Here is a 19706-nt window from a genome sequence, read left to right as displayed (position 1 = left end):
TCTTTGACAGCAGCCTTAACAGTAGTTTTTTGGATCTCTGAGTTCAGGCAAGGGAAACTAAGGCAAAAATAAATAAAGGGAATGTAGTCACATTCAACTAAAAAACTTTTTTTGTACAGTGAAAGAAACCATAAACAGATGAAAAGGCAACTTAATGGGAGAAGATGCTTGGAGATGAGATGTCCAATAAGGGGTCGATATTCAAACTATATACAGAAATCATACAATTCAATAACAACCACAAAAAGCAAACAACCAACCTGATTAAAAGATAGGCAGAGGATCTGATAGACGTTTTTCCAAAGAAGACATTCACATGGCCAACAGGCACATGAAAAGATACTTTACATCACTAATCATAAGGGAGATGCAAATCAAAAACACAGTGAGCTATCACCTCACACCTATCAGAATGGCTATTATCAAAAAGAAGAAATAACAAGTGTTGGTGAGGATGTGGAGAAAAGGGAACTCTCATGCACTGTCGGTAGGAATACAAACTGGTGCAGCTGCTATGTAAACTAGTGTGGGGGTTCCTCAAAAAATTAAAAATAGATCTATTAATTCTAAACTAAATATGATCTAGTAATTCTACTTCTGAGTGTTTCTGGGTATTTATCTGAAGAAAATGAGAATACTAATCTGATGAATATATGTACTCCTATGTTCATTGCAACATTATTTATAGTAGGTAAGATATGAAAGTAACCTAAGTGTCCATTGATAGATGAATGGATAAAGAAAATGTGGTCTATATATATAGTGGAACATTACACAGGAATAAAAAGGATGAAATCTTGTTATTTGTGACAGCATGAATGGACCTAGGTGGTATTATGCTAAATGACATAAGTCAGATAAAGACAAATAACATATGATCTCATTTATATGTGGAATCTAAAAAAAGCCAAACAAGTAAAAGAAACAAAACAAGCCAGAAACAGATTGGTAGATACAGAGAACAAACTGGTAGTTGACACAGGGGAGGGAAGGAATGGACAGGCAAAATAGGTGAAGGGGAATAAAAGGTACAAATTTCCAGTTATAAAATAGGTCACAGGTTGTAATGTACAGCATAGGATCTATGTTCAATAATACTGTAATGACTTTATGTGGTGACAGTAACTGGACCTACGGTAGTTATCATTTCATAATGTTTAAAAATATCAAAGTATTCTTATATACTTGAAACTAATACAAATCTTATGCCACTATAATTCAATAAAAAAATTCAGAAGTCCTAGCTATAATACACACACACGTATATACTTACATATTGTGCAGTTTGTTGTGACTGTGATTGTATTTTGGTATATGTATCAGGATAGCTTATTAAGCTTCAATGTGTTTAAACCTAGAGAATGATGTCTGAATTTATAATGACAGAATAATAAAATGCCCACTGAAGAAATAAATACATAAATTCAAAAATATAATAGGAGAATAAATATTAACTAGGCGAAATTAATCTTTCCACCACTTTTACTTGTTAAACATTTTTATTCACTGTGTTTTTATGCTTAAAAATTATTTAATTTGTTATGCTTGTATTTTTTAACCAAAAGGTACAGATAATGAATTTGTTCCTTTTCCTACTCTATGAATATGAGAATTTTCCCCCAAAACATACATACCTTTAAATTTTCTAAAAACATTGTGACAATAATACCTATGTAATTATTCTTCCTACATGTAGTTCTATAAATGCATAGTTCAATGAAAATTCCTATTTTTCATATATGCGTTTTGAATAAAATACTAATGGCTAATACATTTAGCTATTGTAAAAACTACATTATGAGGTCATTTAATTTATTCAACCGTGACTTAAATGCTTATTCTCTGGCCAGAAATAGTTTCTCTTCATGTAGCCAAGTTCAGAATCAGAGTTCTTTGAAAACAAAATTTGTGAAGTGAATCTGTTTCATATTTTTAGTTGATACTTAAATTTGGATGAGTATTCAATGTGATCTATTTCATGGAAGCTTTCTCCTAAGAGCCCCAGAGGCTTTTTATTTTAAGAATTGTTTTCCTTCATGGACATGAAAATTCTACAACTTACTTAGGTTCAAGGATATAGTAAGCTATTATATTTTGTCACTGGCTTCATTCCTTGTAACTTTTTATACATATGATGTTAATAAAATTAGAAATGAAACATGGATTTATTTAATTCTCTGTAATACTTCTTTTATAAGAATGTACAAGCATAACCAAGAAAAGAATAGTTATCGTACATTTTACTGTTTGAAAAGAAAGTAGAGGCTCAGTCGATTAAGCATCCAGCTCTTGATTTCAGCTCAGGTCATGATCTCCTGTTTTGTGAGATTGAGTCCCACGTCAGGCTCTACACTGACAGTGGGGGACCTGCTTGCTATGCTCTCTCCATCTCTCTCTCTGCCCCTCCCCCACTTGCATGTGTGCTCTCTGTCTCTCTCTTTCCCAGAATAAATAAACTTAAAAGGGAAAATAAAGACTAGTTCATTGAGTTGTATAGAAATGTTTTACTGAAGAATATCACCTTTCTTTGTAAAACTTTTAAAATTTAAAATATAGAACTGTAAATAATGCTCTTCTTTAAAGTAGTTTCTATTCATGAGGAATTTTTCAGTGAGAATTAATTTTTTGTAATACTTAAAGGCCCAAATGCATGATTAATTTTTGTTTTTGTATTTAGGTGTTACTTGTAAAATTATCACCGTTTTCTTCAATGGGTGTGCAATCTTTTTGTATAAGCCGCCACCATTAGACACAGATGTATCATTTCAGAGTCAGAATGCAGTTGTGACTGTTTCAGTAGAATGTGATCTCAGCAATGCAGGAAATGAAGGGTGAAATAGCAAAAGGAGACCATTTTACAACCGGAAAATTGGCCTTCATTTGTAAGAATTCACATTGCCATTGCAGCATTATCCACCCGATATGGACAATCATATTTTAAAAGTTGGTATTTTGTAATTAAATGCATTTCCTGTATATTTATGAACGTGTTTGTTTTTGTTTTAATATAAGAAACAGACTTGTGCCTTCAGAACCCACCAAAAACCTCAGAACTCACACACACACACACACACACACACACACACACACACACTTCCCATTGTACAGGTGTGAAATAAAAAACTAATAAACTAAACTAGAGAAAAAGCCAGTGATTAGTTAAAAGTTTATATCTTAAAAACAAAGTGATATTTCTATTCTTCTTGCAACTTGTTTTAGTTTAATTATCATTACCAGTAGTTGGGGCTTATTTAGAAAATTTATGGTATGAAAATTTAAACTAACCAAATTTATGTGATGATTTTTGAGAACTATTCTTGAAAACTCATGAATTTAAAACCAGCTACTTTGTTTTTAAATTTATATACACTAGTCTGTCCATCACAAAAGGTTACTGAATTATTAGAACATAGGTTGATTATCTTCTTTGTATCCCAGTATAAAATGAATTCAGGAATAACATTGTATTTACATATTTTCACTTTAACTCAAGAATTGCAGGAAGTAATTTGCTACTATTTCTTATTTTTAACACTTTCCTTTTGTGATTCCATAATAGTATTATCCAATTATATGTCTTCTGGGAGAAATACCAACTTCAGTAAAGTGCCAATTATATATGAAGATTTTTTTTTTAAATGACTTAGGTACATTTTATTGGCTTTCTTTGAAAAGACTTCTTAATAAACTGTTGATCAGTATTTACATACTCAGTAATTTAATTTTTCTCATTTTAAAAACTTATCACCTAATATATTATTTACAGCACCTAAAATAGTACTTTGCTGATAGTGGGCCTGTATTAATGTTGTTTGATTAATACATTAAACTCCACTTTTCTACTGATCATTTATTTGAAAGATAAAGTATTTCACATATAACATTATAACACTCCATTTGTTTTAGCTCAGATTGAAGCCAACTTTGTCTACTCAGAATATGGAGGAAATAGATCTGTGAATAACAGATTAAGAAAAATGTTGAAGTTCATACTTAATTTAGGGAGAAGAAGAAATCACCCTATATATGCATATATTTGATGAACAAGTCACTTAATAATTGGCGTTCATAATGATTTTTAGTTATCAAGGGTTTAATTGCATTCAGTGTGCTCAATTTTATAAGATGATACATTTTTATAAACTTTTTAATGAAAATGGGTAAAGTGAAAATAATTTTGGCACTTTAATGAAGTCAGACTCTTACACATATTTACAAAGAATACCTCCTTTTATGACAGGGCAGTTTAGACACTACTGTAATTTATAATCATTATTTATACTTTTGGATCAACTAGATTATATGTGTTGGTATGCTACTTTAAGAACAAAATTTTTTCATAGTATTGTTTTTTCACAGTTTGTATGATTTTTAAAGTGAACTTGAAACTATAAGTTGACCTGTGGTTATTTTTGTACATAATTGGATATATGTCTTAAAACTTATTTTTAATATTTAGATTTCCTTAATTGTAGGACATAAAAATGTAACTTTCCACACACTCTTATGTATGGAAAGAATGTATGCAATTGATCTAGCTTTGTAAATTGGAGAAAAATATAAGTAAAATTATATATTTTCTTTGAATATTTTCTTTAATTATGTAAAATGTATATATGTATCTCTTTACAAATGAGAATATTTGTATTAGGTTGTTAAGTATTTAACCTTATTAACTGGCATAGATTTTGCAGCGTGTTTTATATCTGTTTATGAATACACACATTTGATGGTTGGGAAAGGGAAAATCAGTGTACTTTTGAACTTGGTGAATGTAATTTAATTCAGTGATTTCTGGTATCTCAATAGATGTATTTAATTCAATATAAACCGCATTCACTATGAAATACATGCTAAAATATTGTTCCATACTATAGTTTTCATGGATGACAGATGGACATATAAGATTTATGTTAGTAGTATACAGTTGCAGATGGCTGCTTGTCAGTTATCTGAAACTGCAAAAGTAATGTGTTGTGTGAAGGTTTTATATGTAAGTCCTCTTGGGTTATCAAAACACTCAGTACTATTTTTTTTAAAGAAATCAGATTGGACATTAATTTTAGAGGTAATGTCCTTTTCCTGCACTGCAGCATATTTCAGTATTTTTCGGCCTTTTTTTGTACCCAAAACAATAAACATTAACTTACACAGTACATGTGAGTGATCAAAAATAAATAAAAGAATTTGTTTTTAAAAACTGCATGGGTAAATGGTATCAAAACATTTTAGTGTTTTTGCTAAAATGAACAGCTTATAAAAATCGTCCTCAAATAATTGGCATTTTAATTTTTCTTTTCAGATTTAATTTGACTTTCTTTTTTTTGATGCTTTATTTTGTAATAATTTTAGACTTAGGAAAAGCTGTAAAAATAGTACAAACAATTCTCCTATAAGCTTTAGCCAGCTTATCTTATGTTAACATATTAATATCCGTAGAATGATGATGTAAACCAGCAAATTAGCATTAAAGAAATAATTAATACCACATCTGCAAAAGGGCATGGTAGAACTATTCTCTGTCATGGTAGTATATATATATTTATTAATTGTTGAACTGTACATATTAAAATGGTGCATTTTAATATATATTTGATTTGCAAAAAGAATTGATACTAGAAACAATGTTGAAAAGCCAACTATTGTTGTGTCTTTCCAAGTCTATAGAGAATTCCCTAAGAGGATCTTGCTAGTGTCTCCTGCCTATTTGGATGTTTTCTTAGTTCAGTCCCATCAGAATGGAGTATGTATCCCAATATGGTGAGGGAGGAAAGGAACAAAGTTAGAAATTCAGGGCTTAAGCCTAGGGACCAAAATACACAGAGCAGAAGCCTCGGCAGAATAGCTGCACTCATAACATCTGAAGATAAGAATTTCCCAACGTATGGGGGGCACGTGGGTGGCTCAGTTGGTTAAATATCTGACTTCAGCTCAGGTCATGATTTTCTGGTTTGTGAGTTCGAATCCCGCATCAGGCTCTGTGCTGACAGCCTATAGCCCGGAGCCTGCTTCAGATTCTGTGTCAACTCTGTCTCTGACTAGAGTTTGGATTGAATGGTTGGCAATGACTAAAATGGAAGTTGCCTGTGGAGCTTTAAAAATTAACAATGTCAAGTGCCATCCAGGTCTGATTAAGTTTGCTTTGTTAAAAATTTCCTAGGTTATTCTGGGTCATGTGGGTGGCTCAGTCAGTTGAGCATCCAACTCTTCATATTGGCTCAGGTCATGATCTCACCACTGGTGAGTTCCAGCCCTGAGTTGGGCTTTGTGCTGACAGCCCAGAGCCTGCTTGGGATTCTCTCTCTCTCTCTCTCTCTCTCTCTCTCTGTGTCTGCCCCTCCCCTGCTTATCCTTTCTTTCCCTCTCCCTCTCTCTCTCTCCCTCTCCATCTTTCAAAATAATTTTTAAAAATTCCTAGTTTATTTTAAAGTGTAATCAGTGCTGGAAACTGCTGAGAGTTGAGATACTACTGAGGCTTTTTCTAGAAGCATGTGCTCTCTGGGATGGGGTAGAGTGAGTTGGGGAAGAAAGGGTGGTAGAAAGTTGTAAAGCAACGGAGAGAGAGTTACTTGTTTTTAAATTTTTCTAAAGGCTCTTGATTTTAGAAATAAAAAAATCAGAGAACATCACTAGATTCCTTCTTTCCCTGCATTAGTGAGCTATTTCAGTAATAATGTGGACATAACACCCACTACAGGATTATTTCATGGAGAGATCCAAGAGTAGTTGGGTTGAGTGCATGGCAGCATATGGTGATGTAATGGGATAAATTCTGATAAGGAAAATAGAGAATTGACATAGCTCAATGGAGATGGTAAAGGCACTGACCGACATAAGACAAAGACTTCCTGGTACATGCTCCTTAGCTATATTCTTGAATCTTCCAAAGAATGTGGAAACAGCTGACTCATCTGGCTTCCCAATTACAGAAACTCTGGCACATCTTTTTGCTAGTTGTCTGCAAAGCAGAAGCTTGCCCAAGAAAAGGAAAAAATGAATCACTTTATCAACTGTCTGCCTTATTTTCTTTGTGGTATATACGTCCTGCTTTTCAATTGATTAAATAGATCTATTATTGGCTTTCCTTTTATATGAGTGAATGGTGTAAAGATAATTACCATATGTCTTTGATAAGCAATTTGAAACTCGGAAAATTATAAACAGCAAAGCCAGTTGGGTAATACTGCTTACAAAACACTTTAAACTGAAAAAAGAAAAGGCCAGATAGTTCTAGTGAAAATATTACTTATTGTGGATCTGTTGGATATGAGGAAATGCATTAGATGTATTACACATTTTGACTCACTACAGTCTTATCAATTTCTTCTTAGGTGAGACAGCTAAAGCCCAGGGAAATTAAGTTTTCAAGGCCAAAAGGTTAGTAAGTGTCAGCACTAGAACTTGAATCTGGGTATCTGTGGCTCCAAGTCTCATGCTTTTGTTTTTATCGTTGGTATGCTGAGGTTAACTACGTAGATATTTTTTTAAACCCCAAACACAACTTTTATTTGTGGGAATTATCCAATATCCGTCAATGCTAAAAATTATATTTTCTGAATTTATAGTTAGTAAATAAGCAAATTTGAAGCACTAAACAAAAAATCCATTCCGAGATTGCAATTTATATTTTTACCAGAAGGTGGCGGTGTTGTTTTTTACTATAATAATAAAAAAAAGTGTTTTGCTTTAGGAACCTTTTTGTTGTTGGAGTATTTCTGGCTCTTTGGTAAAAATTTCATTTGCATTTTTTTCATTATCATTGTTCATATCCTTTTAGTAACTTTTCCAGGATTATTTTCTCATTACAGATCATTGGAAGGATTTCCAGTTAGAAGAGAAACTGGTAACTAATGAGAATCATTGGTGGATTCAACTTTTGCTATTTTGACTTCTTTTCTCATTTAGAAATAGAATGATACATAATTCCAATTTAACAGTTTTTCTCTCTAGATATAGACCAAGAGTGAATTTTTGATATTAATCTATAGTTTATTTTTAAATAGCAAATAGCTATTTAAATTATCTTCCAATTCTTTTTAGAATTAATCCTTAAAAAACTTAGAAAAGAAATGCCAAAAAAATCAATATTTTGATGAGGTTGTCTTTCCATTGCTAAGCATGAATTTTTTACATATTAAAATTATTAACATTTCCTACTATTATACTGGGGTTTCCTCCCATCGATTTCTATAAGACTACTTCAAACTAGAATTTTAAAAATGAATCTGAAAACAACGAATCTGAAAATGTGTTCTTGTACTTATTATGTACTTGCTGTTGAAAGGAGATTTCAAGCGTGTTTATATTCCCAAACCCTTTTGGCTAACCAAATGTATTATGTATATAGTTTTATTATAAAACTGCCTTTCTCAAAGTTGTCTTTTTTTGCTAGTTGGGGCTTTAACATGTAGTGTTGTGATTAGAGTTTCTCTCCTCAAATACTTAGCATCCAAATGGCAGAGTAAAGCATAAGTATATAAAGAGTTAACAAGTAAAGCAATTCAAGATTTAAGCCAAAAGTCAAAGCATTCAGCCTCCAGAAACATTTATTGATCCTTTACTTAATGCCAGGCTGTTTTGAGCTCCAAAAATTGGGGAAGATGCTGGGGGCGGGGGTGGGGGGGATTGAGACAGAGACAGAGAGGCACTTTGTCTATATTTATTTTTCGGGTACTCAGGGACATTTGTAAATAGAACTGTATTTAATCAATCATATTAAAATACAGTTTGTTTTTATCACCAGGCATTTTTTTTTGTAGAAGAGTTGGTGTCAGGCATAGCACTGATAATTAATACAGAAATATAGTCCCTTTTCTCCTGTCCCCTTCTCAAGCCAGTGCTTACAGTCAGTAAATCTACAAAGAAATATAATATGGCAGGTTCAAATGGGTTCCAGAACACACAATGGAAGTGACTCAACAACTCTGTCTGGGATTTTAATACAGGAGGCTGACAATTGTGTTAATGGTTTAGCAAGTGATGGATTGATGTGATGTTACAAAGCAATACCTGATCACAAATGACTTGCACAGCTCTGTGCCCAAACTGGTTTAGTTAGAGCTATCTCCCTAATGGAACAGACATTTAGAAGCCCTGATTAGAAGCATCTAACCTTCTTTTCCATAGGTAATACTGCTTTTTACTTTGTAGACAAGAGAGAGACTATTAAATAGGACTATTCTCAGTTTCTATTCACATCTCTTTACATCCTGCTTTCAGATTAACATGTATCTGTCTTTCATCTCAGCTCAGTGGAAAAGACATCTTCATTTTTCAAGGTAAACTATCAACCTCATTCCTTCATCCATTCTGAATCCCCCTGAACTTCTTTCTCAGGACTTTGCTCAATCAATTTCCCTCTGTTCTGTAGAATATTAATCTCTGCTCTCTTTCATCCCTTTCACATCTGAAGAGTTCAAGGTTCTCCCTTCTGTAGAAAATCCTTTTTCTCCCCTCATGCCTTCAAAATGTCGAACGCCAGCCCTGATCTGCCTCTCCATATACAGGTTTATAGTGGACATCTTTCTTGGGCTAAATCACAGGCATCAAAACTCAATTTGTCAGTAACTGAACTCACCAAGTACCTTGCTTTCCCACCCTCCTCCACCTCCTTTCTTCTCTTGTTTTCTCCATTTTGATGAGTGGCTATACCCAGTTGACTCCTAGACTCCCCTGCTTTTGCGTTCTAAACTTGCCATCTATCCTACTCCAAACCCATAAACAATCCTCATCTTGACAATTCACCATAGACCAACAAAAAAATATTGCATACAATGGTTGTAATTTAAAGGAAAGGATAACATACAGTTTTAAATTTCTTCAGTAAATATGTATTGGGTTGTACTATGAGAGCAGAATAAAATAGAATGCCAGGTCTAGATTTAGACCATGTTTTTATTTCTCCATTACCTTTGTGTATTGTCAAGAGATAATTAAGGAAAAATCAAGAATGATCAAATATTAAGTTTCATTTCCTGGCTTACTTTTTATTTTCAAACATTTCTTTCATGAATCAATGATAATATAATAATTTGAAATGAATAACTTGTTAATTTAAGCTGGAAATGAAAATGCTTATTTTCTTGAATTCTTACTTTCCAACTCTGCAACACCCAGTTCATTGACCAGAGCAAGCCTTGGGGAAAATCTATGAGATAAAACTGATGGTTTTGAATATTTTTAAAAACAATATTATCAGGCATTAATGTGTCAAAGCAAAAATTGCACTCAGTGAAGTTAAACAGGAAAGGAAGACTTTGTTCAGGTTGTTATAATAAGGAAGAGAGATTAGAACTCAGTCTGAATGCAACTTTGCAGAAACAAAAGGCAGTATGGTTTTGAAAAGTTGGGGTTTATCCAAAGGATACAAAAATGCTGACGCAAAGGGGCACATGCTCCCCAGTGTTTATAGCAGTAATAGCCAAACTATGGAAAGAGCACAAATGTCCATAAACTGATGAATGGATAAAGAAGAATATTACTTGGCAACCAAAAAGAATGAAATCTTGCCATTTGCAACAACGTGGATGGAAATAGAGTGTATATGCTCAGCAAAATAAGTCAGAGGAATTCACTCATGTAGAATTTAAGGAACAAAACAGATGAACATAGTGGAAGGGAAGGAAAATAAAATAATATAAAAACAGAAGGAAGCAAATGATAAGAGACTTTTAAATACAGAGAATAAACTGAGGGTTGTTAGAGGGGAAGTTGGTGGGGGGATGGGCTAAACGGGTGATAGGCATTAAGGAGGGCACTTCTTGGGATGAATGATGGGCATTAAAGAGGGCACCTGTTGAGATGAGCACTGGGTGTTATATGCCAGTGATGAATCACTAAATTTTCCTGAAACCAATGATCCTGAAAGCAATACTTGGACATACTATATGTTAACTAACTTGAATTTAAATTGAAAAAATAAAAATAAAAGGTGGGGGTGAGGCAAAGATCATAGGCCATCTGTGTTTGCCAACTGGCTTTTACAAAAGGAAAAGTAAACATTTTCTCTCTCTTTTTTTAATTGAAGTATAGTTGACATACGCTATTACACCAGCTTCATATGTATGACATAGTGATTCAACAATTTTATACATTAAGTTATGCTCACTGGGATAAGTATAGTTATCATCTGTCACCCTACAATGTTATTACAGTATTTTTGACTATATTTCCCATGCTCTGCTTTTCATCCCTATGATTTATTTATTTTATAATTGGAAGTTTGGACCTCTTAATTCCTTTCACCTATTTTACCCATCGCTCCTTCTCTCCCCCCAGCAGCCACTAGTTTATTCTCTGTATTTATGATTCTGTTTCTGGGTTTTTGTGGTTTGTGCACTTGTTTTGTTTTTAGATTCCAAATATAAGTAAAATCATAACTTCATCACAGGAAGTTTTACAACTGAGATCAAGGAGTCCACGGAAGTTAGGCTTCTGTCCTTCCACAAAAATGGGGGGAAATGAGGATGGGGGTACTCTTTTTCTTGATAACTACATTTCAGAAAGATGGCTCCCAGGTCTTGAGAAAGACATCCTTAGGTTGTAAAATAGGCAAGCTTTTAAAAATACTTACATTTCAAAGGGGCTGGGAAAGGATTTACTGACCAGTTTTCTAAAGGAAATGTTCTCAGAAAAGTAAGGGCAGGGGCCTAGAGTCAGAAAGAAGCTTGTCTAATGGTTAGTTAGGCTGAGAAAAATGTTAAGGCTGCCTTGGTCAAGGGGATGCAAATTCTTTGATTTCATTTCAATTTTCCCTGGAGTCTCTCTAAGCATATTTTATATAGCATATCCTTGTGGTTGCTTGGTATTTGATTTTAGATTTAGAGACTCTGTAACATAGTAGCCCTTGTTAAATTTGGTCTGAGTTAAGCTATCATTTTTTAATAAACAACACATTGGTCAACGATTTGTGTTCTTACTCAAAAGAGTATAACATCACATTTGGTTGCTTGAAACTGAAAAACTAAGCCACAATGTCCTCAACAGACATTGATCCTATTTTGACTCTTTTAAATTCTGATATAAGAAGAATACTCATAAAAAGGCTGCTGTGAACCGAACAGGCAGAGATAACACAGGCTCAGACACAGTAAAGCTAATTACCTACAGTAAATGGTTTGAATGTGGGCCAATAAGAGTTTGGGGAGTAAGCATATTAAAGCCACTATAATAGAAGACATGAAATGAGACAAAAGAAATGAGGGATGGAAATGTAATGCATGGAAGGAAAGTCATACAGGAGATTAAGAAAATTACATTGCTATTGTGTTTCATTCCAGTTAAAGTGAATGACCTTCATTGGCAATGGTTCATGAATCCAGTATTTATAGGAGAACACAGATGCATACAATGGCATACAGGTTAATTCCGTTTTGCCTTTTTCTTCTCCTTTTCTCTTCAATGCCTAGATAATTAGCTATACTGCAGATACACAATCTATACACATGAAACCTTAAAAGAATGGAGATGCAAGGGCTATACTTGTCTAACTGAAGACAGGCCTTTTCCAGTGTACTGTCTTCTCCAGTCACAAATTTGCTAGACTTAACACATTAATAATTGTTTCACTGATGAAGGATGTGTTGTCAGAATTTCCCCAATTTTCAGTGAATTGCTAGGCCCAGGGAGTCTGGCCCTCTGTGGAGTGGATGCTTCCATTTTGGATGATAAGTAATTTTTTCATGAATTCATTTTCATGTTCACATAAAGGTGAATCATATGCTTATTCCCATTATAATAATAATTTCTATTATTCTAATGACAAGACATCACTGGATTCTGGTGGTAGGGAGAGGAAACAAAACCTAAATTTGGTGCCATCCCAGATGTATCCTAAATCAAAAGTCTGTCTCAGAATCATTCTCATTCAAATGAGTCTGCACTTAACTCTCCATGGGTGGGTGGCAGCACATATCTTTCTCTCATTAAAGTTATGAAGGTAAGAGCCACAAGACTGAGATGAGTGTACTGTATTCCTCTCTTGCACAGTAGTTTTGCAGAGATTAAGTATTGATCCAGGGGGTCCCATAGTTTCTTAGTTCACAGCAAACTAGCTGTGTCTGTCATTTTTCCATGGTGCATCTCCACCCAAAGAAGTGGCTAAGGGGGAGCAGGCTGCCTCAGTTGGGTGAGCATTTGACTATTGATTTCAGCTCAGGTCATGATCCCAGGGTCACGGGATCAAGCCCCGCTTTGGGCTCCACTCTGAGTGTGGAGCCTGCTTAGAATTCTCTATGTCTCTTTCTCTGTCTCTGTCTCTCTCTCCTTCTGCCCCTCCCCTCCTAAATTAAAAAAAAAAAAAGTGGCTAACAATTATATTTGATCTCTAAATGGGTCCAAGAATTTAGTAAATATTTATTACCTAAAAGTTTGTTGTTTGACAGAAACCACATGCACATTGAAAGAGAACTTATATTTTTATTTCATTCTTAATCACAATTGTTAATGTATGCATGTTTTGGACACAGTGCAACTTCTCAAACCTGTAATCAGATTTGACACTGCCATCCTCTTTTCCTATCCCACATTGGTTTTCATGAGTACTTGCCGTTTATCATAGTGACTGCTGAAAACCTAGCTTTGCAAAGATATGGCATCATCTCAAGGAATATAGTGCAGTCAAATGTTAAGATTTTGAATTCCTCAAGCTAGCAGTCTGTATGGACTATAATGTCGAATATTGCTGTGTTTCACTCTTTTATTTTTTTAATCTTTATTTATTTTTGAGAGAGAGACAAAGTGTGAGCAGGGAAGGAGCAGAGAGACAGGGAGATACAGAATCCAAAGCAGGCTCCATGCGCTGAACTGTCAGCACAGAGCCTGACGCGGGGCTTGAACTCATGAACCATGAGATCATGACCTGAGCTGAAGTCGGGCGCTCAACCAACTGAACCACCCAGGGACCCCTGCTGTGTTTCACTCTTAATCTCAGAATTGTGAGTTTGAGTATCACATTGTAGAGATCGCTCATAAATAAATAAATATTTAAAAAATCCTTTTAAATATTCCACAGGACCTTTGTGAGTTTGTTATGGCCTAGTGTGATGTATAAAGGCAAATACAAATAGAAAATAAGAGGCTTAATTTTCCCTGGGGAAAATATTTCTTCTCTCTCTGTTTTCTTAGAGCAGTTACTTTAGAAAACTTGTGGTTGTAGTTTCTTTCTGTCTCCTTCTGTTGGGAGGAGATTCGGTTTTTTATTATATTTCCTGAGGTTTTGGCCTTTGTTTTAGAGTATGATCCTAGACAGAATTCTCCTCCAAGTTTTGACCTATTCAAACATTACAGATTATGATCATTATAGATTTATACTTATAGACATTTTCACTTTTTTTATATGTTGAAGAAATGATTTGTATTCTATAACATTACCACAATGTTCTAAAAGTTAGAAGGCAGGTATGAAACTCATTTTTTAAAAATTGATTTTAGAGATGAAGAGCAATCTAACAGGGATTATGTGGCATGCCAGAAAAATGACAAGGTTAGTGCCTAGGGTAAGTATGATACCTATTTTTTCATATTATTTTAACAAATTTAGAGTATGTGGCTTTCCAGAGAGTCAAATTCAGCATCTAAATTTTTATATCTCATTCTACTTTCCATAGTGTTATGAAAGAAGAATTTTTTTAAATGACTGACAAAGAAGACATATGGTTAAATTATGAGAAAAAGTCTTTATAATTAAAGTTTTAAAAATTGTAAGATATAAGAAATCGTGTTCAAGTCAGGTTCTGGAACTTTCTTTTCAGGAGATTATACTTTATTGATATTTTTCCATATTACTTAAAATTACAATATTGTTATAGGAGTGTTGAAACAAATAAAATAATCCTATTATCCCTTTAGTCCTTTCTCAATCTTTGTCTATTTAATTTTATAAAACTGGAAAATGCAATTGTGTTACAAGGAATGTTGCTCTACTTCACCCCCCTCCCTCCACCTTTAATTTATAGTCTCATGGACATAGTCAATAACTCTCTAGGTATATCTAACCCACTGTTCAAGCAACCTCATAGATTTCCAGTGTATGAATATAATGATTAGTTTACTCTTCCTTTCCTTAATTTAAAAAAATAATATGGCAGTCCACTACCTTTAATTAGGTTTGAATGCAATTCTGGTCAGACAGGAGATGAATTTGATGAGTCTATCAGTTACCAAGACTAGACAATCTTACATGGTGGTATATAATATAGTCTTTCTGATAGATTTGATACTTCAGGACCTAAAGTGATCTTAGAAGGAAATTGAAAGAAGATAAAGTTTTCTTTGTCAGTATTTTTGAAACCATGTCATTCAACTTCATAGATCTGAGATTGGTATCTTAGAAATATTTCAAAGGAGTAACAAATTTTGAATAGAACATGAAGAGGACAAGATTAAATTTATATGGCCAATTAATCTATGACAAAAGAGGCAAGAATATACACTGAGGAAGACAACCTCTTCAACAAATGGTGTTGGGAAAACTGGACGGCAACATGCAAAAGAATGAAACTGGACCACTTATACCACACACAAAACAAATCCAAAATGGATTTAATCTTTAGTCCAGTATAATAATGACGTGGTTTCCTCAATCAAGGGAAACAAAAGAAAATTTAATCTATCAGAACTACACCCAAAATAAAAAGGATTTTGCACGGAAAAGGAAAGAACAAGGAAATATTAACAAAACAAAAAGGCAACCTATGCAGTGGGAGAAGATGTTTGCAAATGATATATGCAATAAGTTAATATCAAAAATATATAAAGTATTTATACAACTCAACACACATGCATACACACACACACTCAATCCCATTAAAAAAAGGACAGAGGAACTGAGTAGACATTTATCCAAAGATGACATACAGATAGCCAACAGACACATGGAAACATCCTCAACATCACTAATCATTAAGGAAATGCCACTCAAATTCATAATGAGATATCACCTCACACCTGTCAGAAGGGCTAGAATCAAAAAGACTAGATATAACAAGTGCTAATGATTATGTGGAAAAAAAAGGAATCCCCATGCATTGTTGGTGGGAATGTAAATTGGTGCAGTCACAGTGAAAAACTTGTGGAGGTTCCTCAAAAAATTAATAATAGAATTAGTGTATGATTGAGTAATTCCACTACTGGTTATTTACCCAAAGAAAATGAAAATACTAATTCAAAAAGATATGTGTACTTCTATGTTTATTTCAGCGTTATTTAAAATAGCCAAGATATAGAAGCAACCCAAGTGTCCACTGATAGATGAATAGAAAAGATGTGGTATGTATATATGTGTGTGTGTGTGTGTGTATATATATATATATATATATATATGTGTGTGTGTATATATGTATATATATATGTGTGTATATATGTATATATATACACATATATATGTATAAAATTATATGACATCATGGAATATCATATATATATGTGTGTGTATATATATGTATATGTGTGTGTATATATATGTATATGTGTATGTATATATATATATATATATATATATATATATATATAATGCAATCTTACTCAACTATCAAAAAAGAATTAGATCTTGCCATTTACAACAACATTGATGGACCTAGAGGATATAATGTTAAGTGAAATAAGCCAGAGAAAGACTAATACCATATGATTTCACTTATACATGAAATTTAAGAAACAAAACAAATAAAAAAGACGAATTCAGACTCTTAAATACAGAGAACAAACAGGTGGTTTCCGGGAGAAGGTGTGGAGGAGGAGGGGTGAAATAGATTGAAAAACAAACAAAAAAAAGAAAGATAGATTAGAGTGACATTGTAAATCATCCAGTAGTAATCGTGGAAGAACATAATAATTTTAAAAAGTATGGAAGATACTCTCTTTGCAGGGCTGTTTGACAAATTATGATTACAGAGCATTAAAAAAATAACATAAAAAATAACATACATGGAATACCAATGGAAGTATATGAGGTTAAGATAGGGAAAAGAACAAGATCTCTTAGACAAATGAAATTTTGAAGGAAATTATACAACTTCGAATGATGTATCTTTACAAAATTGAAAATAAAATAAAATATTTTAAAATGTTAAATTACATCCAAATATGACATGCAAAATTCTGATTTTAAAAAAGTACACATAATTTTCATGTCTTTTAGAAATTATATGAGAAAAAAGACTTTGGGTTTTTCGAGTTTATAATAGGTAGGAATTAATTTGCAAAGTAGGTTCTGGACTCTGGCAATACTATATTATTAAGTTTTCTTATCGAGTAAATATTGTAATAAATACTTATGTCAGGAAGACTAACCAATTCATTTCCATATTCTGTTTTTATTGAAATACAATATGAAAATTCAGTTATAAGGAGGTATGGTGTAGAAATAAGAACAGAAAAACTAGCTTTTTTTTTTCACATTGGGTTACTCTTGAACTATGCTACTCAAAAATACTGTATTTTTTAATCTCAGATGTCTTACTTCCCAATTAATTTTAGAAACAGAAATAATATAGAATTGTTTATCAACACTTGGAAGTATTGCAGGTGTTGAGTGTTTTTTTTTTTAAATGCAGGTGTGATTCCAATTTTGAGTTACGAAATTATTATTTTCATTTAGAACTTTCTTCTTTCTTTTTTTTTAAAAATTTTTTCAACGTTTTTTATTTATTTTTGGGACAGAGAGAGACAGAGCATGAACGGGGGAGGGGCAGAGAGAGAGGGAGACACAGAATCGGAAACAGGCTCCAGGCTCCGAGCCATCAGCCCAGAGCCTGACGCGGGGCTGGAACTCACGGACCGCGAGATCGTGACCTGGCTGAAGTCGGACGCTTAACCGACTGCGCCACCCAGGCGCCCCAAAACTTTCTTCTTTCAATCACATTTCCATGAGAAATTATTTTGTGCAATATAAAAGTTAAAAAATATTTTTAAATCACACTGAAGAATAGTGAAATAATAAGTGTATGACTCATTCTATCATTCATGAAGTGTGTCAGCCTGAGGGTTGATAAGACAATGTTGTACCTAAATGCATCAACTGAATGTCAACACGTAGGTACCAAGGGATCTCTGATATAACTTCTAAAATTTCTGTGAGGCCTACTTTTTCTTAAAAGTAAGACAGAAAAGAAAAAATAATGTGTTAAAAATGATGGAAAATTATGAAACTAGATGGAATTTTTGAGTAACTAAAATCATTTAGACACACCTCATTTTTAAATTTTCTATTAAATTAAGGCTCAGACAGTTTAGATGACTTGCCCCATTAGGAGTGATTCAGATCATTTCTATTGTTTTACAGTTAAGAACTTGACCGAGGAGCTTGTCCTTCTGAATTGGAACAGATTCAGATTCATTCAGATTCAATGGTTGGCAGAGAGGTCCTCTGAGGAAACACTGCTAGTGTAACATGAGGGCCCTTTATTTGTCTGGAATAGAGGGCATTTCCAGAGAGTTTTTCTCAGTCTATGAGGGTGATAAGTTTAGCCAAGAATACAGATAACCCAGCTGGCCTCTCCAAATAAAATTAAAATAGCCAGTACTTCTTAAGGGCCTATTATTGCCAATATAGTATCTAAGAGTTTAAGTTCTTCAATGACCATAGCAGTGTTTGAAAACCATTTCCTAAAATACTGTTTGTGTGACCTTGAGTGACAGTTTCAACATCTCTAAGCTTCTACTTTTTATATTTAGATCAAGTAGATATCTGCCATGTACTGTTAGAATGCCTATTAAAAGCTATATGTAAAACTACTTAGTTTAGCGCCTGGTACATGTTTATTCTCAAGAAAAAGTAATCATTATTTTAGATTTCATATATGATTTTTACATAACTATAAGATATAGATAATACAGTTTTCTTAGGGATGAAGGAAATAAACCAATTTAAGAATGTCAAATAACAAGTAGTATAACTGATCTCCAAACCCAGGTTCTTGTCTCAAGTTCCATACCTGGCTCACACATTAGATTTGCCTAATGATTTATATAATGCTATGTCTGAGGCTTACTTCTAAACATGTCGATTTAAATAAGAATCCTAATGTTTATTCAGAACTGACAGCTTTTTTACCCAATGCTTCTCTATGAAAAATGCTTCCCATGGCATCTGATAGTATGTTTTAATAATTAAAGAGAAAGATTCTATTATTCTTGTTATTATTTTATACACCTGAACATGTCCAACAAATTTCTCCCATTCTCTCCCACAGAATATCAAGCAGGTTTTTGATATTGATTAAATATCAATATTTATTGATAAATTGATTAATTGAATTGTTTACATTTCCTGAGTTGTTTCAAAATTCTTTGTTACAATAGGTTCTAATAGCCTCAACTGGATATTTCAAAAATAATCGGAATAAGGGAAATAAATTCTCCAGCAAAATTTAACCAGTGAAGACCGTAACTAGTCAAAGAGGAAGGAAGAGATGAGGAGCTGAGCTGAAGGATACAAACATACAAAATTTAGCATAGTTACTTGTGAGGCTGGAACTGAAAACATGAGCCTGGCAAATAGAATCTGATAATGTGTTTTAGACACTGATAGCCACAATATTGGGTAAAACAGCCCAAGGTTCAAAAATAAGTAACATACAAATAAAAAGGAAAGGGAAAGGAAGGGAAGGGAAGGGAAGGGACGGATTGCCAGAAAACACCACCACCACCAAGATTGATATAAATAGAAGCATAATTATAATACTTATTTTAGAAGCATGTGATAATAC

At 33.4% G+C, this 19706-nt stretch overlaps 1 protein-coding gene across 2 annotated transcripts in view; it reads left to right on the top strand.

Moving 5' to 3' along the window:
- SLCO4C1 (solute carrier organic anion transporter family member 4C1) overlaps positions 1-3309 on the top strand; it is a 75393-nt gene extending 72084 nt beyond the window's left edge. For both annotated transcript variants that reach the window (XM_015080452.3, XM_027037236.2), the window contains exon 13: positions 2678-3309. In XM_015080452.3, the coding sequence (XP_014935938.1) occupies positions 2678-2835 (158 nt within the window). In that variant the 3' untranslated portion in view covers positions 2836-3309. The remainder of the gene's footprint in view (positions 1-2677) is intronic.
- The last annotated feature ends 16397 nt before the right edge of the window (positions 3310-19706 follow it).

The sequence above is a fragment of the Acinonyx jubatus genome, chromosome A1, assembly GCF_027475565.1.
Source record: "Acinonyx jubatus isolate Ajub_Pintada_27869175 chromosome A1, VMU_Ajub_asm_v1.0, whole genome shotgun sequence".
Lineage (NCBI taxonomy): Eukaryota > Metazoa > Chordata > Mammalia > Carnivora > Felidae > Acinonyx > Acinonyx jubatus.
The sequence above is the reverse complement of the archived record's forward strand: the minus strand, read 5'-3'. Positions and strand labels throughout refer to the sequence as shown.